Source organism: Pimephales promelas, chromosome 24 (assembly GCF_988280905.1).
Source record: "Pimephales promelas chromosome 24, fPimPro1.hap1.1, whole genome shotgun sequence".
Lineage (NCBI taxonomy): Eukaryota > Metazoa > Chordata > Actinopteri > Cypriniformes > Leuciscidae > Pimephales > Pimephales promelas.
The window spans coordinates 6,219,554-6,246,189 of NC_142792.1; the positions used below are offsets into that span (position 1 = coordinate 6,219,554).

Here is a 26,636-nt window from a genome sequence, read left to right on the forward strand (position 1 = left end):
GTTGATGTTATGCTTGATGTAATGTGTTGACTGCATATTTATTTCACAGCCACAACACAGGAGTGTGCTCCCCTGTACACGTGCAAATATAAATATGCCATTACAAATCCAAAGCGTACAAATGACAAGTTAGTCTTAATTAAATATCTACCCATGTAATATTAAAACTGAAATCATATACCAGCTGCAACGATTCAAAATCAGGGGGAAAAAGGCTAAATTTAAAAAACAAACACCTTTGAGATTTCAAATGTAGTGGATACGGTTCACCATAAATGATAAGCAAAAGGGGGAAAACATTTGAAGAGTTCGTTCATAGTCCGTTCAATGCCACTCGCCTCACTTCGGTCTCTGCACTAGGCAGGAGAGAGGATGGTCTTCACACAATAGGAAGAAGCAGTCACTGGTCCAAAGGACACCCAATAAGAAGTCTCTGAAGTTCCTATATACAAGATTTTTAGTGCATTTACTGCCGGCTCTTCAGTGACTCCACCAGCCTGAAATATGAAAGAACAAGGTGGTATTTGGTAAACACAATGCAAAATATTTGTATTTAAATGTTTAAAAAGGAAATTAACCCTACCATTCCATTGCCTCATCCAGGCCTGTGCCTTTAGTAGCAGATGTCTTGAAGATCTGCCATTTCCGGTCTTTGAGCGCAGGTAAACCGAGAGAGTTGGCCACTTCAGTAGGGGTCATGGCCTGTTCCATGTCCTGCTTGTTTGCAAACACCACCAGTATGGCTTTCTTTAGCTCCTCCTCCTGAAAGACAAGAAATATCATGTTCAAATGCACTGATAACAATAGAACGTGATGTAATGTAAAGCACATCTAACCAACCTCCAACATGGCCACCAGCTCAGATTTGGAGATTCCCATCCGGTCGCGGTCACTGCTGTCCACCACGTAAATCACTGCGTCTGTGTTGGAGTAGTAGCACCGCCAGTATGGCCTGCGGAGGAAGAACATCAGTGATCACATCTTCAGCTTGGTTTATCTTCATAGAATACACCGCAAAAGAAATAACTTCTTGCCTGATACTCGTCTGTCCACCGAGGTCCCATACTTGAAACTTCAAGTTCTTGTATGTAACAGTCTCCACATTAAATCCAATTGCTGAGTTGAAAAAAGGCAAATTAGTCCCCAGTACATCAAGACAAGTCAAAAGTTGTGTATATAAATCGGTCATAAACACATACTAGGAATTGTTGTGACCACTTCTCCCACTTGAAGTCTGTACAATATGGTGGTTTTTCCTGCTCCATCCAGACCCAAAATGAGGATTCTCATTTCTCTGGTGCCAAACAGGCCAGAGAACAGGCTGGAAAAGAACCCCCCTATAATAAAAAGTGAATCATTTTTTTTTAAATAAGTTAGAGATTTAGAAAAAATGTCCAACGTTCAACACCATGTTAAATCAACACGACCATAATACTAAACGCATAGGATTGACACCAAACACAGTCGAAGAAAACACGTATTAATTTTGAAAACAAAACTGTTTTATAATGAGTTTTTCCACTATCATGAATTTAGTTATCTGCAATGCTAACAAACAAACTAGCATCACCAACGTGATGAACAAACGTCCCTTTGTAAGCACGTAAAAAGGCGTGCTGTTAAATTAAACTTTAAGATAGATGCATAAGCGGTCTATAATATCCAACAGAATATGTTTTAAATCACGTAGATCTAACTTACCCATTTTAGATGAAAAACTATATCAACGCTGTCTCTCTGACGGAAAATCCGTGGAAACACTTCCGTGCTCGAGCTACTTAATGACGTGTCACACAGAAACGTGTCTGAGCCTAATTACGATTCACCGTTCGCACATTCGACACGCATCTACTGTTGACGCATACATATTTTTTTTCACTATAAATTAATTAAACGCATTCCTCTAATTATTCATGCGTTGAAGCGGGTGTACATGTAAAAAAAATCTAAATATATTGTATTTATTGAATTATATTTTGAATTCTCACTCATGTCAAGTTTGTTATCTTAAATTAGCGTTAAATGCTCTTTTTACGATATGCTGCTTGGTCTTATTGTTGATGTTTTTTTAAACAATGATAATAATGATAATGCTTGTTTGTTATTTGAAAAGATGTAATAAAGTAAAAAAGAGAGCTTAGGTCACGGGAAACAGCGTCATTATGTGTTGAACATGGGGACTGTAATACAAACCCCTTCAGCAATCCACTTGTTTGTGAAGACTGTGAATAAAGGCACACAGAGAAGACTTAAAGGAGGCAAAAATTTAATTTGGAAATTTTTAAATTCCAGATCCGACTAGAGTATAAATAAATTACAGATGGCCTTACTGTGCACCTTTACTGATCAGTTCATGATTTACTTTGAAAATGTCTTGTCTTTCATGTGATGACGTTAGAGAGCATTTCTTAGCTGCTTTATAGTGCTATTGAGAGTCACCACCATCAGTTTATAGTGTCTAAAATGTTATGGTTCATGTATGCTGGTGTCATTAAATATCTACATATTTATAAAACTGATCCGAGATCAGGTAAAAAAACAAACAAAAACATTTAGATGCTGGTTCATGGATTTGCAGATATCACTCACATGACTTTGGCAGTTTGATACTTGCTCTGAATCACTGGTTCTAATGATTATTGAAGTTATCGAATCACTAAGCAGTGTTTGAATGTGTATTAAAATGACTGTTAAATAACATATATTATCATAATGCTAATGTTCTCAATCCTGTTGAATCTTGTAACTGGTTACCACAGCAGGAGATCAGATGATTCACCGGCTCCTCCTTGAGGAGAGTCTGAGACTCAAGTCAAGTCAATTTCTCAAAGTCACATTTATTTATATAGTGCTTTTTACAATACAGATTGTATCAAAGCAGCTTCACAGTGATAACATGAAAGTAATACAACACAGATCAATAATGTTGTTGAACATTAAATGTCCCCAACTAAGCAAACCAAAAGCAAGGCAACAGTGGCAAGGAACCAAAACTCCATCAGGTGATTGGATGGAGAAAAAACCTTGGGAGAACCCAGGCTCAGTTGGGGCCAGTCCTCCTCTGGCCAACATACATATTGTTTCAAAGAAGCTTTACAGAAAGTGCATTTCAGAAAAGTACTCAGCGCTTCTCAATGCACTACTGCTCCGAGTCTCTGTCTGAAGCTGTGGCTTGTATATGGATGGAGGAGGGCGACAGTGAGCAGGGGAAAATATATGTTAGAGGGTTGTAAAGTCAGCCTAACTGATTTACATAGAAATAGAAAGACAAATGTCCCCTTTTTTTCAACACAGGTTTAACCGTGGCTGGCCATGACTGGATGGAGGGATTAATCACTCTTCATACATTTATTGGTTATTTGATTAAATAAATATCCTTCATTAAAGCCTGTATCAACATTACATTTGACAAGTATTTTATGTAATCTACAAACTAATCACTGCTGCTATAACAACTAAGACTTGTGTTTTTAATTTCCTGATGAATATAACAGACACGGGAGTGAGATAGATTTGTGTGTCAGCTGCTCCCCCTTGTGGACAATAATAAGTGTTTCTGCATTTCCATTTAAAAACAGCAGTAGATGCAAAGAGAGTAAAATTGTGTCCGATCCTGCTCCTGGTGAGACACTTTCCTGAGTTTAGCTCCAACCTGATGAAAAACACCTGAAGCAGATCATCAAGGTCTTCAGGGTTACTTGAAACTTCCAGGCAGGTGTGATGGACTTTCTAAAAGAAATAAGCAAATAGGGTTACTTACATGTTATGTGTTTATCAGTTTGAGTTTGAAGAATTAATAAAGTTCTCAATGACAATTATGATTGCAGTTTTGTTTCAATATTTCAGTTTTGTGTGTTTAATTGCATGAATGATCTCTGGCTTTGTGGTTTGTTGATTTTCCTCCACTTTTTTTTACAATGAAATTATTTCATTCAAATAAACACAAAATAATGCTAGAATGATTAGTTGAAGCAATAATATGCAATATAGATGTAGAATACAGTTTTTCTAATATGCAAAAAATTAAAACCTATATGAGAAATGTCTAGACAAAAATAAGTTTACCTTTCTTAATAACATTTCACACAAGACCCAAAAACAAGCCATGTTTCATCAAAACTCTTGTGGTGCAGAGGATCATCATTTGCCTTCAAACATGAGAGTCATGGTTCAAATCTGATCATATGACTTTTTCCTTCAAATAAAACAAAACTCTCAATAAAAACCTATCCATAACATCCTTCAACTCAACAGACTCATTGGCTCAGTTGATAAAGTGTTGGGCTTTAATCAGGGAGATTTGAGTTCAAGCCTCACTCTTGCTTGTGTTCAATTTTTGTGATTATAATTTAACAAAGTGGGCCTATAGATTACAAAGTGGCCAAAACAGCAGTTCTCAAAGTGAAAGCCACAGTGGTGCAGTGGCTAAAGACATGTTCTATGAAGGTAAGGATGCGCTGAAGTTAAGGTTCAAATCCCATCTCAGCTATTTGTCCCTATAATTTAATTAAAATTGTTATCAATAATTGTTATATCAAACAAAGTGGCCAAAACACCAGTTCTCAGTGTGAAAGCCACAGTGGTGCAGTGGTTAAACACGCGTTCTCGGATGATGGGTTGCACTGGAGACATGGGTTCGATCCCCACCTCAGCATGATTTATTGTAAAATCACAGGACTCGAAGAGTGAAATATAAGTTCCAGCACATGTATCAGCAAGAGATCTGTGGCTCACAGGTAAGAGCGCTGCCTCACGGGTTCAGAGGTTGCTGGTTCAATCCCAGCCAGATCTCCGCGATACGAGTGAATGCTGTATGTGTGAAGGGGCGGGGATGATTCGGGTCCCCCCCTGAGCCCCGCCACAATGGACAGCAGGGGTTATGCTTTTTGATACAATGAAAATTTAGCTGTCTAAAAATTTTGCCCCACCGTCCCTTCCCCACCTATTTAGGTTCCCATCATTTGCTTTTTAAAGGGGTCACCCTCCAAAAAGAAAATGATGGGAACCTACATGTTTAGTACAGTAAAACATAAGCATGTACATACCTGTCCATCAGCAGAAGTCCATCATTATAGTCAATGTCTGTCCACACGTCCCACAGCTCTGCTCCTGATGACTGGACGCTCCAAACACATCCCGTATCCTGTAGAGGAAATACAGACACAGACATTAATTTACTACATACTGAATAACATTCAAATTAAGTTCATCTAAATAAAAGTAGACTGACTACTAAAAAACAAGTCTTAAATCTGTGAGAATATGTTGCAAAGTACATGAAAATGATGCTATGATTTGACACAAACACTGAATAAGGAAAAGGCCTTCTTTCGGGTGGAAATAAGGCTTTTTCCCTATTCAGAGTTTGTGTCCATTTGTTGCCTGTAAAACTGTAATTCAAATCGTAGTAGCATCATTTTCATATACTTTGCAACATATTTTCAGTGTGAGAGCTGATGCTTAGACATGTACACTGTAAAGAACTGCCCAAGTGGAGCTCTAACTTTAAGATGAAACCTTATTATTCTACTTCACTACACATAAATCAGAGGACGATTCATTTGAAGCTTATACATGTAACAACAACTAGAGATTCAACTTAATCACTGTCTTACAGGCCACATAATTATAAAAACACTGAACACACAGAACTAAAAACTAACTCCCCATTCACAGAAAGCCAAACCTACAAAACATCAGAACAATATTAGAAATGCTATGCAAAGAAAACCAATTGCAAAGTGTCTAGTCACTGCTCTTTACTTTTACTATTTCATGCTTGTAGTAATATTATGATATTTTAATTGCATACCATTTTAAAGGCAGTTTTCACTCTCAGATCCCAGTCATAACAGGAAGTAGAATAAAAGCAGGAAGCAACAGGAGAACATCAGAGCTTCACACAAGACACAACTCCTGCTGACTCTCACATACACCCAAAAAACACTGCAATATCAACTGAGTCCTTCTTATTACACTTTACAGTGTGAATATCAGAGGGCGATTCATTCAAAGATTAAAAAGGTAACGCTGCAATAGCGACTGACAAGAGAACTTGACTTCATGCTAAAGTAAAAGTTACTTACAGGTGAGTCTTGTGCCGTACTCGGTTCCTCATTTATGTGTCGTTTGATTGCGTCTGAGTGTCGGTTTTATTTGCGGTTGAGCTGTAATATGTGCTGTTAAAGTGACATTAAGAGCTGTCATCTTCTCATCTGCAGGATCTGCTCGTGTTGTTGTGATTGTCATCAAGCGTCATGTTGTCAAGCAGCAGAAGCGTCAGACTGAAGGAGAACCCGCTTCTGCCGCCTTGAGGAGCGGAGGAAAACTGCACTTTACTCTCGTCGGGTTATAGTGGCGAGATCACATCTGAGACTTTGGATCAAAGTTCCTGTAAAATTGCAGCAGCAACATGTTTGACAAGCTCTGTGGTGTAGAAAATAATGATTTGCCTTTGAATGAGAAAGCCTAATTTTTTGTTTGTGTGTGTAACGTTATTTATGTATGTATTTTAACAGAAGGACAGAACAGAGAGGAAATTGGCAGTGGTGTAATTCACACAAATCACCACAGGAGGGCGAAACACTTATGTTTATTAAACTCCATCGGAGTCGGTTTGCAACGGTGTGATTCACACAAATCATCACTTTTCTTTTGCTCTCTATATGTAATTCACACAAATCACCACAGGAGGGCGCAGTTTTTAGACTTTATTTGCAACGGTGTGCTTCATACAAATCACCACAGGAGGGCGACACTTTTATGTTTTTTAGACTTTATTTGCAACGGTGTGATTCATACAAATCACCACAGGAGGGCGACACTTTTATGTTTTTTAGACTTTATTTGCAACGGTGTAATTCACACAAATCACCACAGGAGGGCGAAAATAATTTTAGATCTGACTTTTTTTGCATTTATTTAGACAGACGATAGGACAACACAATTCACAACACACACACTGATACAGTTGATACAAAGAATAACTTACAAATAAAAACATTTTTCTAAGAATAGATCTGAGTAGTCAATGAATTATTAATCAATGATGATAATCTTTTACATATGCTAAGAACTTTAAACTTGAAATCTAAAACAACATCATTGAATCACAGTCTCTGTGGCTCAGTGGATAGTTGTCAACCTTACCAACCAGAAAGTCCTGGGTCAAATCCCAGGTTTCAGATCCATGTTTGTTAAAGTTATTCATCATTTAACACAAAACTCTGGATCAAACCTGTTGAAAACGCTCCTCATCTCAGCAGTCTCAGTGGCTCAGGAGAGAAAGAGTTGTGTTTCGATCACAGCGTCCTGAGTTCAAGTCCCACTATTGCTGACTTTCAATAGTTCTCATTAGACAAGGAGCACCAAAAACCAGCCGTCAATGTGAAATCCATGATGGGCGAGCGGATAAACACACACTCTCTGAGAACAAGACTGACGAAGACATGGGTTCAAATCTCACTTTAACTGCTTTATTGGAAACTCTCAGGATAACAGTGAAATATAAGTTCCAGCACATGTATCAGCAAGAGATCTGTGGCTCACAGGTAAGAGCGCTGCCTCACGGGTTCAGAGGTTGCTGGTTTGATCCCAGCCAGATCTCCGCGATAGGAGTGGATGTTGTGTGAGTGGCGCGCCCAAAGGAGGGGGATACCAGTACGGTCTCCCCCCGGAGCTTCCGGGACAGTCAGCAGCAGGGGTTATGCTTTTTGGAAACAAGGAAAAAAAAAAATATATTTTTTTAAAATTTCGCCTCCTCGTCCCTTCCCCACCCGCTTAGGTTCCCATCATTTGCTTTTCAAAGGGGGAGGCCCTTCAAAAAGAAAATGATGGGAACCTACATGTTTAGTACAGTAAAACATAAGCATGTACATACCTGTCCATCAGCAGAAGTCCATCATTACAGTCAATGTCTGTCCACACGTCCCACAGCTCTGCTTCTGATGACTGGACACTCCAAACACATCCCGTATCCTGTAGAGGAAATACAGACACAGACATTACTACATACTGAATAACATTCAACTTAAGTTCATCTAAATAAAAGTAGACTGACTAGTAAAAAACAAGTCTTAAATCTGTGTGAAAATATGTTGCAAAGTACATGAAAATGATGCTATGATTTGACACAAACACTGAATAAGGAAAAGGCCTTCTTTCGGGTGGAAATAAGGCTTTTTCCCTATTCAGAGTTTGTGTCCATTTGTTGCCTGTAAAACTAATTCAAATCGTAGCATCATTTTCATATACTTTGCAACATATTTTCAGTGTGAGAGCTGATGCTTAGACATGTACACTGTAAAGAACTGCCCAAGTGGAGTTACAACTTTAAGATGAAACCTTCCTTCATACAACAGTAACCCTAAAAGACATGTTCCCGCACAAGGATTGATCCTGATAGTTTTCATTAGAAGAAAAGCACTGCATCTCTATGATACAATGAAGCAGCAGACACACACTTCACACACACACACACACACACACACACACACACACACACACACACACACACACACACACACACACACACACACACACACACACACACACACACACACACACACACAACTGATTCTATTAACAAGCATCAATCCACTAGATTATTACATAAAGTAAGACAACTGATAACAAAAGAGACTAGAAACAATTGCTTATTATTCTACTTCACTACACATAAATCAGAGGACGATTCATTTGAATCTTATACATGTAACAACAACTAGAGATTCAACTTAATCACTGTCTTACAGGCCACACAATTATAAAAACACTAGGCTTTCTCATTCAAAAGCAAATCATTATTTTCTGCACCACAGAGCTTGTCAAACATGTTGCTGCTGCAATTTTACAGGAACTTTAATACAAAGTCTCAGATGTGATCTCGCCACTATAACCCGACGAGAGTAAAGTGCAGTTTTCCTCCGCTCCTCAAGGCGGCAGAAGCGGGTTCTCCTTCAGTCTGACGCTTCTGCTGCTTGACAACATGACGCTTGATGACAATCACAACAACACGAGCAGATCCTGCAGATGAGAAGATGACAGCTCTTAATGTCACTTTAACAGCACATATTACAGCTCAACCGCAAATAAAACCGACGCAATCAAACGACACATAAATGAGGAACCGAGTACGGCACAAGACTCACCTGTAAGTAACTTTTACTTTAGCATGAAGTCAAGTTCTCTTGTCAGTCGCTATTGTAGCGTTACCTTTTTAATCTTTGAATGAATCGCCCTCTGATATTCACACTGTAAAGTGTAATAAGAAGGACTCAGTTGATATTGCAGTGTTTTCTGGGTGTATGTGAGAGTCAGCAGGAGTTGTGTCTTGTGTGAAGCTCTGATGTTCTCCTGTTGCTAGTGATGTGACATTTGAAGCGAGGCGTCGGAGCTTGTGTCGAGCAAAAAGGGGCGTGCCAGATGAAGCCGCGATTCGAGGCTTGTGTTGTTAACGTGAAAATCACGTGACTGATGACAAACGAGGCCTCGGTTTGTGTGAAAACGTCATCAGCTCGGTCTGAGTGTCGTTTGTTCGAAACTCGCGCCACCTTGTGGGTGTTATCAGGAGTAGAAGAATCAGTTGAAGTAGTGTCAGAGAATCAAGAGTTAGAGAGATGTTTCATCGTCGTTATTGTGCAATATATATGTTAGGGCTGTATATTATTACATTATTAGGTTAGATTAGTTATAGTTTATTGTTAGTATTAATTATAGCTATATTATAGAATTGTTATATTAATCAGATAAGATTATTTGGATTGCTTTGGATTTGGACTGGTTTTTGATTTGGATTGCCTTTTTGGAATTGTTTGCTTTTTTTGACCTAATCCTTTTTTCTTGTAATGGAGCCAGCAAGAAAGAGCTTATTATTATTTTACTGTCTTGATATAGCTAATAATCCTCACTACTATATGGCTGTATAATAATTAATGTCTAAGCCTGAACACACTTGAAAAAATTCTGTTCCTCAATAAAAATAATTTCTAATCCTTCCTTCGGTCCTCTACGTCCTCAGTCCCATAAGCACAACACTGCACAAAAATAGTAACAGTTCAATACACAAAATCACCAGAAACAATTCTTAACCTTTACCACACCACACTTTTCTGTTGCACTTTACTTTATACACTCCCTCCACCATAAGACTCACTGTCCTCCACTCAACAGTGTAACTTTTATTGTTCATACTGTCACTATCCAAATCATCATTTATGAATAATTAATTAACTCTCTCTCTCTCTGTCTGTGTGTGTGTGTGTGTGTGTGTGTGTGTGTGTGTGTGTGTGTGTGTGTGTGTGTGTGTGTGTGTGTGTGTGTGTGTGTGTGTGTGTGTGTGTGTGTGTGTGTGTGTGAGAGAGAGAGAGAGAGAGAGAGAGAGAGAGAGAGAGAGAGAGAGAGAGAGAGAGAGAGTTGTCTCTGTAGAAGTAAATTCAGACAGAATATACTTTATTTTATTCCCAGGCAATGGACAAATGTCTGCTCAGGTATTTGAATTATTGCAAATGAAAGGTTACATACATTAACAGTGAGAAGAAAAAATAAAACGGATTATACGGACATCATAAGTCTGCTCAGGTCATCACTTCATATAAATATAAATATATTTATATTTATTTATATTTATATTTATATTTATATTTATATTTATATTTATATTTATATTTAATATTTATATTTAAACAATATGAATGTAAGCCAGAGGAGAACTGGCCCCCGACTGAGCCTGGGTTCTCCCAAGGTTTTTTCTCCATCCAAGTTTGGTTCCTTGCCACTGTCGCCTTGCTTTTGGCTTGCTTTGAGCTTGCTCAGTTGGGGTTATTTAGTGTTTAGCAATGTTGTTGATCTGTGTTACTTCCTGTTATGACTGGGATCTGAGAGTGAAAACTGCCTTTAGAATGGTATGCAATTCAAATATCATAATATTACTACAAGCATGAAAACATAAAAGTAAAGAGCAGTGACTAGACACTTTGCAATTGGTTTTCTTTGCATAGCATTTCTAATATTGTTCTGATGTTTTGTAGGTTTGGCTTTCTGTGAATGGGGAGTTAGTTTTTAGTTTTGTGTGTTCAGTGTTTTTATAATTGTGTGTGGCCTGTAAAACAGTGATTAAGTTGAATCTCTAGTTGTTGTTACATGTATAAGATTCAAATGAATCGTCCTCTGATTTATGTGTAGTGAAGTAGAATAATAAGCAATTGTTTCTAGTCTCTTTTGTTATCAGTTGTCTTACTTTATGTAATAATAATCTAGTGGATTGATGCGTGTTAATAGAATCAGTTGATGTGTGTGTGTGTGTGTCTGTGTGTGTGTCTCTTCTGCTTGTATTGTATCGTAGAGATGCAGTGCCTTTCTTCTAATGAAAACTATCAGGATCAATCCTTGTGCAGGAACATGTCTTTTAGGGTTACTGTTGTGTGAAGGAAGGTTTCATCTTAAAGTTATAACTCCACTTGGGCAGTTCTTTACAGTGTACATGTTTAAGCATCAAGCGTCAGCGCTCGCACCGAAGGCTTTATTTCTATTCAGTGTTTGTGTCCATTTGTAGCCTGTAAAACTGTAATTCAAATCATAGATTATTATTGATACAGCCTTACTGAACTGTACTATATTATTATAATAGTAATATATTTTAACACTGTACAACTTTAGGCTTTTAATTTATTCCACTTTCCTTTTATTAACTAGTCTTTAGACTAACTTTCACATTGTCATTTATAGATGTAGAATATTGAGTATTTCTAAAACTAATCTTTTTTTTCTTGTCTTTCCTTACAGAAGGAATGTGTTTGGACCATTACATCCAGTCATCAGAAGCAGAGCTGTGGGACGTGTGGACAGACATTGACTATAATGATGGACTTCTGCTGATGGACAGGTATGTACATGCTTATGTTTTACTGTACTAAACATGTAGGTTCCCATCATTTTCTTTTTGGAGGGTGACCCCTTTAAAAAGCAAATGATGGGAACCTAAATAGGTGGGGAAGGGATGGCGGGGCAAAATTTTTAGACAGCTAAATTTTTTATGTATAAAAAAGCATAACCCCTACTGTACATTGTGGCGGGGCTCGGGGGGGGGGACCCGAATCATCCCCGCCCCTTCACACATACAGCATTCACTCGTATCGCGGAGATCTGGCTGGGATCGAACCAGCAACCTCTGAACCCATGAGGCAGCGCTCTTACCTGTGAGCCACAGATCTCTTGCTGATACATGTGCTGGAACTTATATTTCACTCTTGGAGTCCTGTGATTTTACAATAAATCATGCTGAGGTGGGGATCGAACCCATGTCTCCAGTGCAACCCATCAGCCGAGAACGTGTGTTGAGCCACTGCACCACTGAATTTTGTCTGTATCATGTTTTATTTAATATTTATTCAAATGTATCTGAAGGGAGGAATATTACCTTTTTTTGTTGTAATTTCCGCCTACCAAGATCTAAAGTCCCCCCATACCCATATGCAATGCTATAAATGCAAAATTCCAGTGTCATATTACAGAAAACCCTTTGTCATTTCATAAAACACTGTTGAAAGTGGTAAATATTTTAGTGTATGTTGTCTGTGTTATAATAAACAAAAACAAAAAAGACGCTTTTTGATTTTTAGGTTATAAATTCATTTTTGAAAGTGTAGATCTCAGGCCCTGTGTGCTCTAGCACCATGCAGACAGTTTTGGTTGATTCCAGCACATGTCAGCAAACACTGGAAAAAAGAATTATGTCTCTATCATATTGTAAGGAAGAGTTATTCTAAAGCACCCGAAGGGTGGTAAAATACCTTTTTTTTGTCATTCAAGTATCCAAGTTCCCCACCTGACGCTTTTTACTGCCTAATATAACAGACTCAGTGTCCTGTGTTTCTCTGCCTTCAGACAGACTCCAGCTTCTCTACATAGGACAAGTGTTTGGAGAATCCTGGATGGAGAGCAGGCATGTGTGCATGAAACCAGAGACCAGATTAATGTGTTCATGTACCCCACCTTGTGGACACTAAGTGTATCTGCATTAATATATGAAAACAGCATGAAGAGGAAAGAGATTTAAAAAAAAGTCCCTAATCCTGCTCCTGACGAGCCACTTTCCTGAGTTTATCTCCAACCCTGTAAAAAAACGCTCTAGCAGCTGAACAATAAATTGTTGTTTTAATGAATGCTGTTGCTAAACTAAAAAAACAACCACAATGAACCATATCAAACATCACAAATGCCGTGGCTCAGTGGCTAATCATTTGTCTTTCATTCAGTTCTTGGTCCAAATCCCACAGTTGCTAATATTTTTATCACAGAAAACAAAGCCCTCAATAAACTCAAAAGAGTTCAATAAATAAATGGTTGCGTTTGAATCTTAGATTGCCTATGTTAAAATGCATATCCAACAAACTGCACCAAACAACAGATGATATTGTGAAAGCCACGATGGTGCAGTGGTTAAACACAACACATTTTCCAACTCTTCCTAATCAATCACACCTGAATCGACTCATCAGCTCGTTAGTAGAGACTCCAAAACCAGACATATATGGGTCAGATAAGAAAGATGTCGAGGGGTGTGCAATGTTGGTGTGGCTCTTGGAACAGGTTTGTAAAATACTTGTATAGCTCGTAGAAGGAGTCTGTATGTTAACTTGTTGTTTTGGATTAACATCAAAGTGACATTTAATTCTATTTTGTAGCTTGATTGATATCTTACAGATGCTGTTGCATTGGTTTAATTGCTCATAAAATGAGCATGCGTTTTCACCTCCTATGATCTATATTTATTCTATAAACAATCACTTTGTTTCTTTCTGAGATTTGTAGCTTCCTAGGGGAAGTTATTAGTGAAATTTGAAGTGTTTCTGATTGTCTCACTGCTGTCTGTTTGTAGGGATCTCTTGGTTTGAGCTGCTGGAGGTCATGAGGAAAAGCAGTGAGTGACTTTGCATGGAGTATTTTGAGAGGAGCAACCGCCGAACTGTTATGCATCTGAGCCTTTTCCTGACTCAACCTGTTTCTGTTTTGAACTGGCATGTTTTTGACAATGATCTACTCCAGTTTGTGTCCAATAAAATGGTAAATGTGACATTTGTGTGCTGTTCATGATTTCCAGCTGATCTTGGCTTTCTAAACATCAACACCTGCTGTTACTGACTCTGTTGATCAGTCAATTAACTAATTATTCAGATGATGTGTGGCCCACGTGGTTTAGTTTGTCTATTAATTTGGACAAGCTGTGACTGATTTGCAGTTTAATGATTGCCAAGATAAAACAGACCAGTTAAGATTTCCTCATTACAAATCCAGTTTATTAATGTATTTGTAGTCTGAATTTTTCAGCATGTGTGTAAGTGGGAACGCCTTTCAAGTGCTGGTTGGTTTCCCCAGAGAAAGCAACAGCTGAGATTTGAACCTTGATGGAGTGCAGGTACAATCAACAGTAAAGGGGAGTGTCCATAAGCCACGCCCAAAAGGGGAGTGTCCATAAGCCATGCCCAAAAGGGGAGTGTCCATAAGCCATGCCCAAAAGGGGAGTGTCCATAAGCCACGCCCAAAAGGGGAGTGTCCATAAGCCACGCCCAAAAGGGAGGAGTGTCCATAAGCCACGCCCAAAATGTTGACTTAGGCTTTTTTGTGAAAAATTTTACAAGTAATTTTTTGAAAATTTGGACTTCTTTTACATAACCGCTGCTCGAGATTGTCTTGGAAGTCCCAGGGGGAGCGGTTTGGATATGTACTCCCCCCTTCGTGTCCTGCCTTCTCTCATCCTGGTCATGACCTGATCCGCTCAGTTTTGCAGCTTGTCACAGCTCACGACTGGATGTCCTTCACGCAACCATGCTTCACATACCAGGCTGGGGTTTGAACCCAGATCCTTCTGACCCCAGGAGGACATGCTCAGACCACTGAGCCACTGGTACTTCCACTCTTACTTATGAATTTTTGGTAATTTTGTCTTTTTTATTTGTTGAAAACCCATTGAAGCTAAACACGACAAGAGAGAGATTTGAACCTGGGTTGCCCACACCAAGATCAAACACTCAGACCACTGAGCCACCAGCACTTCTACTCTTACTCACCAATTTTTGGTAATTTTGTCTTTTTTATTTGTTGATAAACCAATGAAACTAAACACCACAAGAGAGAGACTCGAACCTGGGTTGCCCACAACAAGCTCTACCGCTCAGACCACTAAGCCACCAGCACTTCCACTCTTACTCATCAATTTTTGGTAATTTTGTCTTTTTTATTTGTTGAAAAACCAATGAAACTAAACACCACAAGAGAGAGACTCGAACCTGGGTTGCCCACAACAAGATCTACCGCTCAGACCACTAAGCCACCAGCACTTCCACTCTTACTCATCAATTTTTGGTAATTTTGTCTTTTTTATTTGTTGAAAAAACAATGAAACTAAACACCGCAAGAGAGAGATTTGAACCTGGATTGCCCACCACAAGATCTACCGCTCAGACCACTAAGCCACCAGCACTTCCACTCTTGCTCATCAATTTTTGGTAATTTTGTCTTTTTTATTTGTTGAAAAACCAATGAAACTAAACACCGTAAGAGAGATTTGAACCTGGATTGCCCACGCCAAGATCTAACGCTCAGACCACTAAGCCACTGGCTCTTCCACTCTTATCTGTCAATTTTTGGTAAATAAAAATGTCCTCATGTGGTGATTTGTGTGAATTACACCTTTGCAAATAGAGTCTAAATAAACTTAAAAATATTTTGCCCTCCTATGGTGATTTGTCTGAATTACACCGTTGCAAATCGAGTCTAAATAAACACAAAAGTGTTTCACCTTCTTGTGGTGACATTACTGCAAATCGGCTTAACCCACCTGCCGAGATCTTCGTGAACTACATCGTCTAACGAGCTAGTGTAAATGCGCTACACTTCTGTAAGAGGGTGAGAGGAGAAAAACGAACTTCCAAACAGAACTATTTACACTATCTATGTTCCGTCCTGTCTTCTGTTCAAAATTCAAATAGATATATTTGCAAATAAAAACACCAAAACAATATAAGTCCAATGAATGTAAAAGTCTTTCGCCCTCCTGTGGTGGTGATTTGTGTGAATTAAACCATTGCAAATCGAGTCTAAATAAACATAAAAGTGTTTCGCCCCCCTGTGGTGATTTGTGTGAATTACACCGTTGCAAATCGAGTCTAAATAAACTTAAAAATGTTTCGCCCTCCTGTGATGATTTCTGTGAATTACACTGACGCAAACGAAGTCTAATAAACATTAAAGTGTTGTGCCCTCCTGTGGTGGTGATTTGTGTGAATTACATCGTTGCAAATAGAGTCTAAATAAACTTAGAAATATTTCTCCCTCCTGTGGTGATTTGTGTGAATTACACCATTGCAAATCAAGTGTAATAAACGGGGTCGCCCTCCTGTGGTGATTTGTGTGAATTACACCGTTGCAAATCAAGTGTAATAAACATAAAAGAGTGTCGCCCTCCTGTGGTGATTTGTGTGAATTACACCGTTGCAAATCGAGTCTAAAAAACATGAGTGTTGCGCCCTCCTGTGGTGATGTGTGTGAATTACACCATTGCAAATCAAGTGTAATAAACTTAAAAGAGTGTCGCCCTCCTGTGGTGATTTGTGTGAATTACACCGTTGCAAATCAAGTGTAATAAACATAAAAGAGTGTTTCCCTCCAGTGGTGATTTGTGTGAATTACACCATTGCAAATCAAGTGTAATAAACTTAAAAGAGTGTCACCCTCCTGTGGTGATTTGTGTGAATTACACCATTGCAAATCGAGTCTAAATAAACTTACAAACGTTTCGCCCTCCTGTGGTGATTTGTGTGAATTACACCATTGCAAATCGAGTCTAAATAAACTTACAAACGTTTCGCCCTCCTGTGGTGATTTGTGTTAATTACACCGTTGCAAATCGAGTCTAAATAAACATAAAAGTGTTTCGCCCTCCTGTGGTGATTTTTGTGAATTAAAATGATGCAAATCAAGTCTAATAAACAGAAAAGTGTTGCGCCCTCCTGTGGTGATTTGTCTGAATTACATCGTCGCAAATCGAGTCTAAATAAACTTAAAAATGTTTTGCCCTCCTGTGGTGATTTGTGTGAATTACACCGTTTCAAATCAAGCGTAATAAACATGAAAGAGTGTCACCCTCCTGCAGTGATTTGTGTGAATTACACCATTGCAAATCAAGTGTAATAAATATAAAAGAGTGTAGACCCTCAGTGGTGATTTCTGTGAATTACACCATTGCAAGTCAAGTCTTATGAACATAAAAGTGTTGCCCCCTCGTGCGGTGATTTTAGGCCTAACAAATTCAGTCTTTTTACCGCAAATCAGCTTAACCCACCTGCGGAGACTTTTGTAAACTCCGTCTAACGAGCTAGTGTAAATGCGCTACACTTCTGTAAGAGGGTGAGAGGAGAAAAACATAAGAACTTCCAAACAGAACTATTTACACTATCTATGTTCCGTCCTGTCTTCTGTTCAAAATTCAAATAGATATATTTGCAAATAAAAACAACAAAACAATATAAGTCCAATGAATGTAAAAGTGTTTCGCCCTCCTGTGGTGATTTGTGTGAATTACACCGTTGCAAATCGAGTCTAAAAAACATGAGTGCTGCGCCCTCCTGTGGTGATGTGTGTGAATTACCTAGTGTAGCGGATGGAAAACTGCGCTTCAGTTTCAATTTGACGAGTCTTTATTTTATTAGTGCAAAGAGACACAAAGTTGATTCAGCTTCAGATTGATTATATTACAAAGCGTCGCACATACTTTGACAATGAGACAATGACTTTGTGTAGTTTTGGCAGCAGATTCGTGCAGCACTTATAGTCAATCTTGGCTGGATCTTCGTCTGTCTGTCACGTGATGAGGAACCATGTTGTGAGGAGCACGTGAGTCTCTGGATCTCTGGACGCTCGTGAGGTATGGATGTTATGAATGGAGGAGCGAGACTCGCTTTTACAGACTCAAAAACACAAAAATTACACCGATTTTACATTTATAGTAAAGATTGTTTAATATTTGGGATAAAATATTATTATTGTGGTAAAACAGCTGACTATAAATGTGTCTAATTGCCGCTTTTTACTGCCTAATATAACAGACACAGTGTCCTGTGTTTCTCTGCCTTCAGAGTACAGACTCCAGCTTCTCTACATAGGACAAGTGTTTGGAGAATCCTGGATGGAGAGCAGGCATGTGTGCATGAAACCAGAGACCAGATTAATGTGTTCATGTACCCCACCTTGTGGACACTAAGTGTATCTGCATTAATATATGAAAACAGCATGAAGAGGAAAGAGATTTAAAAAAAGTCCCTAATCCTGCTCCTGACGAGCCACTTTCCTGAGTTTATCTCCAACCCTGTAAAAAAAACGCTCTAGCAGCTGAACAATAAATTGTTGTTTTAATGAATGCTGTTGCTAAACTAAAAAAACAACCACAATGAACCATATCAAACATCACAAATGCCGTGGCTCAGTGGCTAATCATTTGTCTTTCATTCAGTTCTTGGTCCAAATCCCACAGTTGCTAATATTTTTATCACAGAAAACAAAGCCCTCAATAAACTCAAAAGAGTTCAATAAATAAATGGTTGCGTTTGAATCTTAGATTGCCTATGTTAAAATGCATATCCAACAAACTGCACCAAACAACAGATGATATTGTGAAAGCCACGATGGTGCAGTGGTTAAACACAACACATTTTCCAACTCTTCCTAATCAATCACACCTGAATCGACTCATCAGCTCGTTAGTAGAGACTCCAAAACCAGACATATATGGGTCAGATAAGAAAGATGTCGAGGGGTGTGCAATGTTGGTGTGGCTCTTGGAACAGGTTTGTAAAATACTTGTATAGCTCGTAGAAGGAGTCTGTATGTTAACTTGTTGTTTTGGATTAACATCAAAGTGACATTTAATTCTATTTTGTAGCTTGATTGATATCTTACAGATGCTGTTGCATTGGTTTAATTGCTCATAAAATGAGCATGCGTTTTCACCTCCTATGATCTATATTTATTCTATAAACAATCACTTTGTTTCTTTCTGAGATTTGTAGCTTCCTAGGGGAAGTTATTAGTGAAATTTGAAGTGTTTCTGATTGTCTCACTGCTGTCTGTTTGTAGGGATCTCTTGGTTTGAGCTGCTGGAGGTCATGAGGAAAAGCAGTGAGTGACTTTGCATGGAGTATTTTGAGAGGAGCAACCGCCGAACTGTTATGCATCTGAGCCTTTTCCTGACTCAACCTGTTTCTGTTTTGAACTGGCATGTTTTTAAAAATGATCTACTTAAATTTGTGTCCAATAAAATGGTAAATGTGACATTTGTGTGCTGTTCATGATTTCCAGCTGATCTTGGCTTTCTAAACATCAACACCTGCTGTTACTGACTCTGTTGATCAGTCAATTAACTAATTATTCAGATGATGTGTGGCCCACGTGGTTTAGTTTGTCTATTAATTTGGACAAGCTGTGACTGATTTGCAATTTAATGATTGCCAAGATAAAACAGACCAGTTAAGATTTCCTCATTACAAATCCAGTTTATTAATGTATTTGTAGTCTGAATTTTTCAGCATGTGTGTAAGTGGGAACGCCTTTCAAGTGCTGGTTGGTTTCCCCAGAGAAAGCAACAGCTGAGATTTGAACCTTGATGGAGTGCAGGTACAATCAACAGTAAAGGGGAGTGGCCATAAGCCATGACAAAAGGGGGAGTGTCCATAAGCCACGCCCAGATGGGGGAGTGTCCATAAGTCACGCCCAAAAGGGAGGAGTGTCCATAAGCCACGCCCAAAATGTTGACTTAGGCTTTTTTGTGAAAAATTTTACATGTAATTTTTTGAAAATTTGGACTCCTTTTACATAACCGCTGCTTGAGATTGTCTTGGAAGTCCCAGGGGGAGCGGTTTGGATATGTACTCCCCCCTTCGTGTCCTGCCTTCTCTCATCCTGGTCATGACCTGATCCGCTCAGTTTTGCAGCTTGTCACAGCTCACGACTGGATGTCCTTCACGCAACCATGCTTCACATACCAGGCTGGGGTTTGAACCCAGATCCTTCTGACCCCAGGAGGACATGCTCAGCCCACTGAGCCACTGGTACTTCCACTCTTACTTATGAATTTTTGGTAATTTTGTCTTTTTTATTTGTTGAAAAACCATTGAAGCTAAACACCACAAGAGAGAGACTCGAACCTGGGTTGCCCACACCAAGATCAAACACTCAGACCACTGAGCCACCAGCACTTCCACTCTTACTCACCAATTTTTGGTAATTTTGTCTTTTTTATTTGTTGATAAACCAATGAAACTAAACACCACAAGAGAGAGACTCGAACCTGGGTTGCCCACAACAAGCTCTACCGTTCAGACCACTAAGCCACCAGCACTTCCACTCTTACTCGTCAATTTTTGGTAATTTTGTCTTTTTTATTTGTTGAAAAACCAATGAAACTAAACACCACAAGAGAGAGACTCGAACCTGGGTTGCCCACATCAAGATCTACCGCTCAGACCACTAAGCCACCAGCACTTCCACTCTTACTCATCAATTTTTGGTACTTTTGTCTTTTTTATTTGTTGAAAAACCAATGAAACTAAACACCGCAAGAGAGAGACTCGAACCTGGGTTGCCCACAACAAGCTCTACCGTTCAGACCACTAAGCCACCAGCACTTCCACTCTTACTCGTCAATTTTTGGTAATTTTGTCTTTTTTATTTGTTGAAAAACCAATGAAACTAAACACCGCAAGAGAGATTTGAACCTGGATTGCCCGCGCCAAGATCTAACGGTCAGACCACTAAGCCACTGGCTCTTCCACTCTTATCTGTCAATTTTTGGTAAATAAAAATGTCCTCATGTGGTGATTTGTGTGAATTACACCTTTGCAAATAGAGTCTAAATAAACTTAAAAATATTTTGCCCACCTATGGTGATTTGTCTGAATTACACCGTTGCAAATCGAGTCTAAATAAACACAAAAGTGTTTCATCTTCTTGTGGTGACATTACCGCAAATCGGCTTAACCCACCTGCCGAGATCTTCGTGAATTACATCGTCTAACGAGATAGTGTAAATGCGCTACACTTCTGTAAGAGGGTGAGAGGAGAAAAACGAACTTCCAAACAGAACTATTTACACTATCTATGTTCCGTCCTGTCTTCTGTTCAAAATTCAAATAGATATATTTGCAAATAAAAACACCAAAACAATATAAGTCCAAAGAATGTAAAACGGGGGTCGCCCTCCTGTGGTGATTTGTGTGAATTAAACCATTGCAAATCAAGTTTAATAAACATAAAAGAGGGTCGCCCTCTGTGGTGATTTGTGTGAATTAAAATGATGCAAATCAAGTCTAATAAACAGAAAAGTGTTGCGCCCTCCTGTGGTGATTTGTGTGAATTACATCGTCGCAAATCGAGTCTAAATAAACTTACAAACGTTTCGCCCTCCTATGGTGATTTGTGTGAATTACACCGTTGCAAATCGAGTCTAAATAAACATAAAAATGTTTTGCCCTCCTGTGGTGATTTGTGTGAATTACACCGTTTCAAATCAAGCGTAATAAACATGAAAGAGTGTCACCCTCCTGCAGTGATTTGTGTGAATTACACCATTGCAAATCAAATGTAATAAACATAAAAGAGTGTAGACCCTCAGTGGTGATTTCTGTGAATTACACCATTGCAAGTCAAGTCTTATAAACATAAAAGTGTTGCCCCCGCATGCGGTGATTTTAGGCCTAACAAATTCAGTCTTATTACCGCAAATCAGCTTAACCCACCTGCGGAGATTTTTGTAAACTACATCGTCTAACGAGCTAGTGTAAATGCGCTACACTTCTGTAAGAGGGTGAGAGGAGAAAAACATAAGAACTTCCAAACAGAACTATTTACACTATCTATGTTCCGTCCTGTCTTCTGTTCAAAATTCAAATAGATATATTTGCAAATAAAAACAACAAAACAATATAAGTCCAATGAATGTAAAAGTGTTTCGCCCTCCTGTGGTGATTTGTGTGAATTACACCGTTGCAAATCGAGTCTAAAAAACATGAGTGCTGCGCCCTCCTGTGGTGATGTGCGTGAATTACACCGTTGCAAATCAAGTGTAATAAACTTAAAAGAGTGTCACCCACCTGTGGTGATTTGTGTGAATTACACCATTGCAAATCAAGTGTAATAAACATAAAAGAGTGTCACCCTCCTGTGGTGATTTGTGTGAATTACACCATTGCAAATCAAGTGTAATAAACATAAAAGAGTGTCACCCTCCTGTGGTGATTTGTGTGAATTACACCATTGCAAATCAAGTGTAATAAACTTAAAAGAGTGTCACCCTCCAGTGGTGATTTGTGTGAATTACACCATTGCAAATCAAGTGTAATAAACTTAAAAGAGTGTCACCCTCCTGTGGTGATTTGTGTGAATTACACCATTGCAAATCAAGTGTAATAAACATAAAAGAGTGTTTCCCTCCAGTGGTGATTTGTGTGAATTACACCATTGCAAATCAAGTGTATAAAACATAAAAGAGTGTATCCCTCCTTTGGTGATTTGTGTGAATTAGACCATTGCACCTCAATTCTAATAAATATAAAAGAGTTGCCCCCTCATGTGGTGATTGTAGGCCTTGCGAATTCAGTCTTATTCCCGAGAATCAGCTTAACCCATCAGCGGAGATCTATGTAAACTACATCGTCTAACGAGCTAGTGTAAATGCGCTACACTTCTGTAAGAGGGTGAGAGGAGAAAAACATAAGAACTTCCAAACAGAACTATTTACACTATCTATGTTCCGTCCTGTCTTCTGTTCAAAATTCAAATAGATATATTTGCAAATAAAAACAACAAAACAATATAAGTCCAATGAATGTAAAAGTGTTTCGCCCTCCTGTGGTGATTTGTGTGAATTACACCGTTGCAAATCGAGTCTAAATAAACTTAAAAATGTTTCGCCCTCCTGTGGTGATTTGTGTGAATTACACCGTTGCAAATCGAGTCTAAATGAACATAAAAGTGTTTCGCCCTCTTGTGGTCATTTGTGTGAATTACACAGTTGCAAATCGAGTCTAAATAAACTTAGAAATGTTTCGCCCTCCTGTGGTGATTTGTGTGAATTACACCGTTGCAAATCAAGTGTAATAAACATAAAAGAGTGTCGCCCTCCTGTGGTGATTTGTGTGAATTACACCGTTGCAAATCAAGTCTAAAAACATAAGTGTTGCGCCCTGGTTTGTGTGAATTACACCATTGCAAATCAATTGTAATAAAAATAAAAGAGTGTCACCCTCCTGTGTTGATTTGTGTGAATTACACCATTGGAGACTGTACTGGTTTCCTTCTCCTTCAAGCACCTGCTGCTCACACACACTCCCATCACAGAGACCTCTGAACCCGTGAGGCAGCGCTCTTACCTGTGAGCCACAGATATCTTTCAAGACATGTGCTGGAACTTATATTTCAGTGTTATCCTGAGAGTTTCCAATAAAGCAGTTAAAGTGAGAGTTGAACCCATGTTTTCATCACAGTCTTGTCCTCAGAGAGTGTTTATCCACTCAACCATGGATTTTACAACAACAACTGGTTTTGGGGACTCCTTGTCTAATGAGAACAAGTGAAAGTCAGCAATAGTGTGATTTGAACTCAGAACACTGTGATTGAAATGGTGTTTTCCCCCAAAAGGGGGCGTTACCCTTCGATGAAGCAAAAGTGGCGTTGGTCTATCACATCTGAGACTTTGGATTAAAGTTCCTGTAAAATTGCAGCAGCAACATGTTTGACAAGCTCTGTGGTGCAGAAAATAATGATTTGCTTTTGAATGAGAAAGCCTAGTTTTTTTGTATGTATGTATGTGTGTGTGTGTAACGTTATGTATGTATTTTAACAGAAGGACAGAACAGAGAGGACAGAAGAAATTTGCAGCGGTGTAATTCACACAAATCACCACAGGAGGGCGAAACACTTATGTTTATTTGACTCGATCGGACTCGGTTTGCAACGGTGTGTGATTCACACAAATCATCACTTTTCTTTTACTCTCTATATGTAATTCACACAAATCACCACAGGAGGGCACAGTTTTTTAGACTTTATTTGCAACGGTGTGATTCATACAAATCACCACAGGAGGGCTAAAATAATTTTAGATCTGACTTTTTTTGCATTTATATAGAAAGACGATAGGACAACACAATTCACAACACACACACACACACACACACACACACTGATACAGTTGATACAAAGAATAACTTAAAAATAAAAACATTTTTTTATAAGAATAGATCTGAGTAGTCAATGAATTATTAATCAATGACGATAATCTTTTACATACGCTAAGAACTTTAAACTTTAAATCTAAAACAACATAATTGACTCACAGGCTCAGCGTATAGTTGTCAACCTTACCAACCAGAAAGTCCTGTTTCAGATCCATGTTTGTTAAAGTTATTCATCATTTAACACAAAACTCTGGATCAAACCGGTTGAAAATGCTCTTCATCTCAGCAGACTCAGTGGCTCAGGAGAGAAAGAGTTGTGTTTCGATCACAGCGTCCTGAGTTCAAGTCCCACTATTGCTGACTTTCAATAGTTCTCATTAGACAAGGAGCCCAAAAAAACAGCCATAAACGTGAAATCCATGATAGGTGAGCGGATAAACACACACTCTCTGAGGACAAGACTGATGAAGACGTGGGTTTGAATCTCACTTTAACTGCTTTATTGGAAACTCTCAGGATAACAGTGAAATATAAGTTCCAGCACATGTATCAGCAAGAGATCTGTGGCTCACAGGTAAGAGCGCTGCCTCACGGGTTCAGAGGTTGCTGGTTTGATCCCAGCCAGATCTCCGCGATAGGAGTGGATGTTGTGTGAGTGGCGCGCCCAAAGGAGGGGGATACCAGTACGGTCTCCCCCCGGAGCTTCCGGGACAGTCAGCAGCAGGGGTTATGCTTTTTGGAAACAAGGACAAAAAAATATATTTTTTTTTTTATATAAAAATTTCGCCTCCTCATCCCTTCCCCACCCGCTTAGGTTCCCATCATTTGCTTTTCAAAGGGGGAGGCCCTTCAAAAAGAAAATGATGGGAACCTACATGTTTAGCACAGTAAAACATAAGCATGTACATACCTGTCCATCAGCAGAAGTCCATCATTACAGTCAATGTCTGTCCACACGTCCCACAGCTCTGCTTCTGATGACTGGATGTAATGGTCCAAACACATTCCTTCTGTAAGGAAAGACATGAAAAAAAAGATTTTTTTTTTTTTAAAGATTAAAAAGATAGTTTTAGAAATACTCTATATTATATATTCTACATCTATAAATGAGAATGTGAAAGTTAGTCTAAAGACTAATCAATAGAAGGAAATGGAATAAATTAAAAGTCTAAAGTTGTACAGTGTGAAAATATATAACTATTATATTAATATAGTATAGTTCAGTAAGGCTGTATCAATAATAATCTTTTAATTCAATTCAAATTAAAGTGTACTTTCCTTCAAATAAACACGAATAATTGAAAACAAAAATTGTATTGCTTAATGTTATTTTTTAGTATTTTTTTCTTTATTAATATTCTTCATAATAATTTTTATATTATATTTTGAGAAAGCAGATTGTGTTTGTATACGTTTGCTGAGGAGAGATTTGGGATGAGCTATATTTAGTTTACATAGAACTATTGTGTGCAATGACACATCAATGTAACACAAAAATAAACAAGAAATCTCTTGACAAAATAACTGGTGTAGCTTCCGTGATTCAACCATAATTGGGACTAGTTTAAGTTTTAAATTTACAATAATCCTAAAAGGTTGGTTTCCAGCACACGGTTTTAACCCTGTTCTGTTCTGTTCTGGACTGTATGTATGATGGTTTTCATTAGAAGTAAAATCACTAAAGCTCTACACAAGCATGAAGCAGCAGAAACATCAGAGCAACTGACTCTATTAACAAACATCAATCCAGTATATTACCTACAGTAAGACTACAATAACAACACACATAAAAACAGCATTCCTTATCATTCTGATTATAAATGTAAAGCAACACCCGATTAATTTTCCCTTCTAAAGGTCTGAGAGAGTGTGTTCAGAAAAAAATACGAGTTTTTTCTCTTTTTATAGAAGACGCGAATGCTTTCATAACAAGCTTAAACAACATTTAGTTTACAGACACCATGAACATTACAATGACGAGCCCTGCTATGATGACATTTCAGCAGAACGATGCGTCAGTGAAAAATATACAAAACATTAAGCGTCGCGATATCATTTTACAAAAGAAATTCACTTTATGTGCAAAGCTACTTACCGAGGAGTTAAATGACACTCGATTCCCACATTTTATCGGACTGTATGTCGGTTTATTTGCTGAAATATATCCAGTTGTGTGCCTGTCATCTGCACATGTTGTAGCGTCTGTCATCAACAAGCGTCAGTGTTGCCAAGGACCCGAAGGAGTCGCTCTGACAGTGAAGCCCGCTCACGCCGCCTAGTGGAGCGGATGAAAACTGCGCTTCGGTTTCTGTCATTCTGCTAATTAAATAAACATAAAAGTGTTTCGCCCTCCTGTGGTGATTTGTGTGAATTACACCATTGCAAATCGAGTCTAATAAACATCAATGTGTT

General features: G+C 38.6%; 1 protein-coding gene and 2 long non-coding RNA genes across 4 annotated transcripts; 1 reads left to right on the forward strand and 2 right to left on the reverse strand.

Moving 5' to 3' along the window:
- Position 1: 1 nt before the first annotated feature.
- arl1 (ARF like GTPase 1) lies at positions 2-1,850 on the reverse strand. The gene is made up of 6 exons (XM_039667845.2): positions 1,702-1,850; positions 1,200-1,337; positions 1,035-1,116; positions 841-952; positions 584-762; positions 2-497 (listed from the first exon to the last, which is right to left on the reverse strand). Exons 1-6 carry the CDS (start codon positions 1,703-1,705, stop codon positions 467-469), a joined length of 546 nt encoding a protein of 181 aa, XP_039523779.1. The 5' UTR covers positions 1,706-1,850; the 3' UTR covers positions 2-466.
- Positions 1,851-2,817: 967 nt separating this feature from the next.
- On the reverse strand, positions 2,818-26,476 carry LOC148965156 (uncharacterized). Of its 2 annotated transcripts, XR_016150171.1 has the most exons (6): positions 26,320-26,476; positions 25,135-25,234; positions 7,880-9,024; positions 6,087-7,708; positions 5,046-5,143; positions 2,818-3,729 (listed from the first exon to the last, which is right to left on the reverse strand). It is a non-coding gene; the product is annotated as an uncharacterized LOC148965156 (long non-coding RNA). The 2 variants fall into 2 exon arrangements; XR_016150172.1 differs by lacking the exons at positions 25,135-25,234; positions 26,320-26,476 and adding an exon at positions 9,150-10,581.
- LOC120476708 (uncharacterized) lies at positions 9,013-14,071 on the forward strand. Its single transcript, XR_016150173.1, has 3 exons — positions 9,013-9,151; positions 11,782-11,881; positions 12,883-14,071. It is a non-coding gene; the product is annotated as an uncharacterized LOC120476708 (long non-coding RNA).
- Positions 26,477-26,636: the final 160 nt, after the last annotated feature.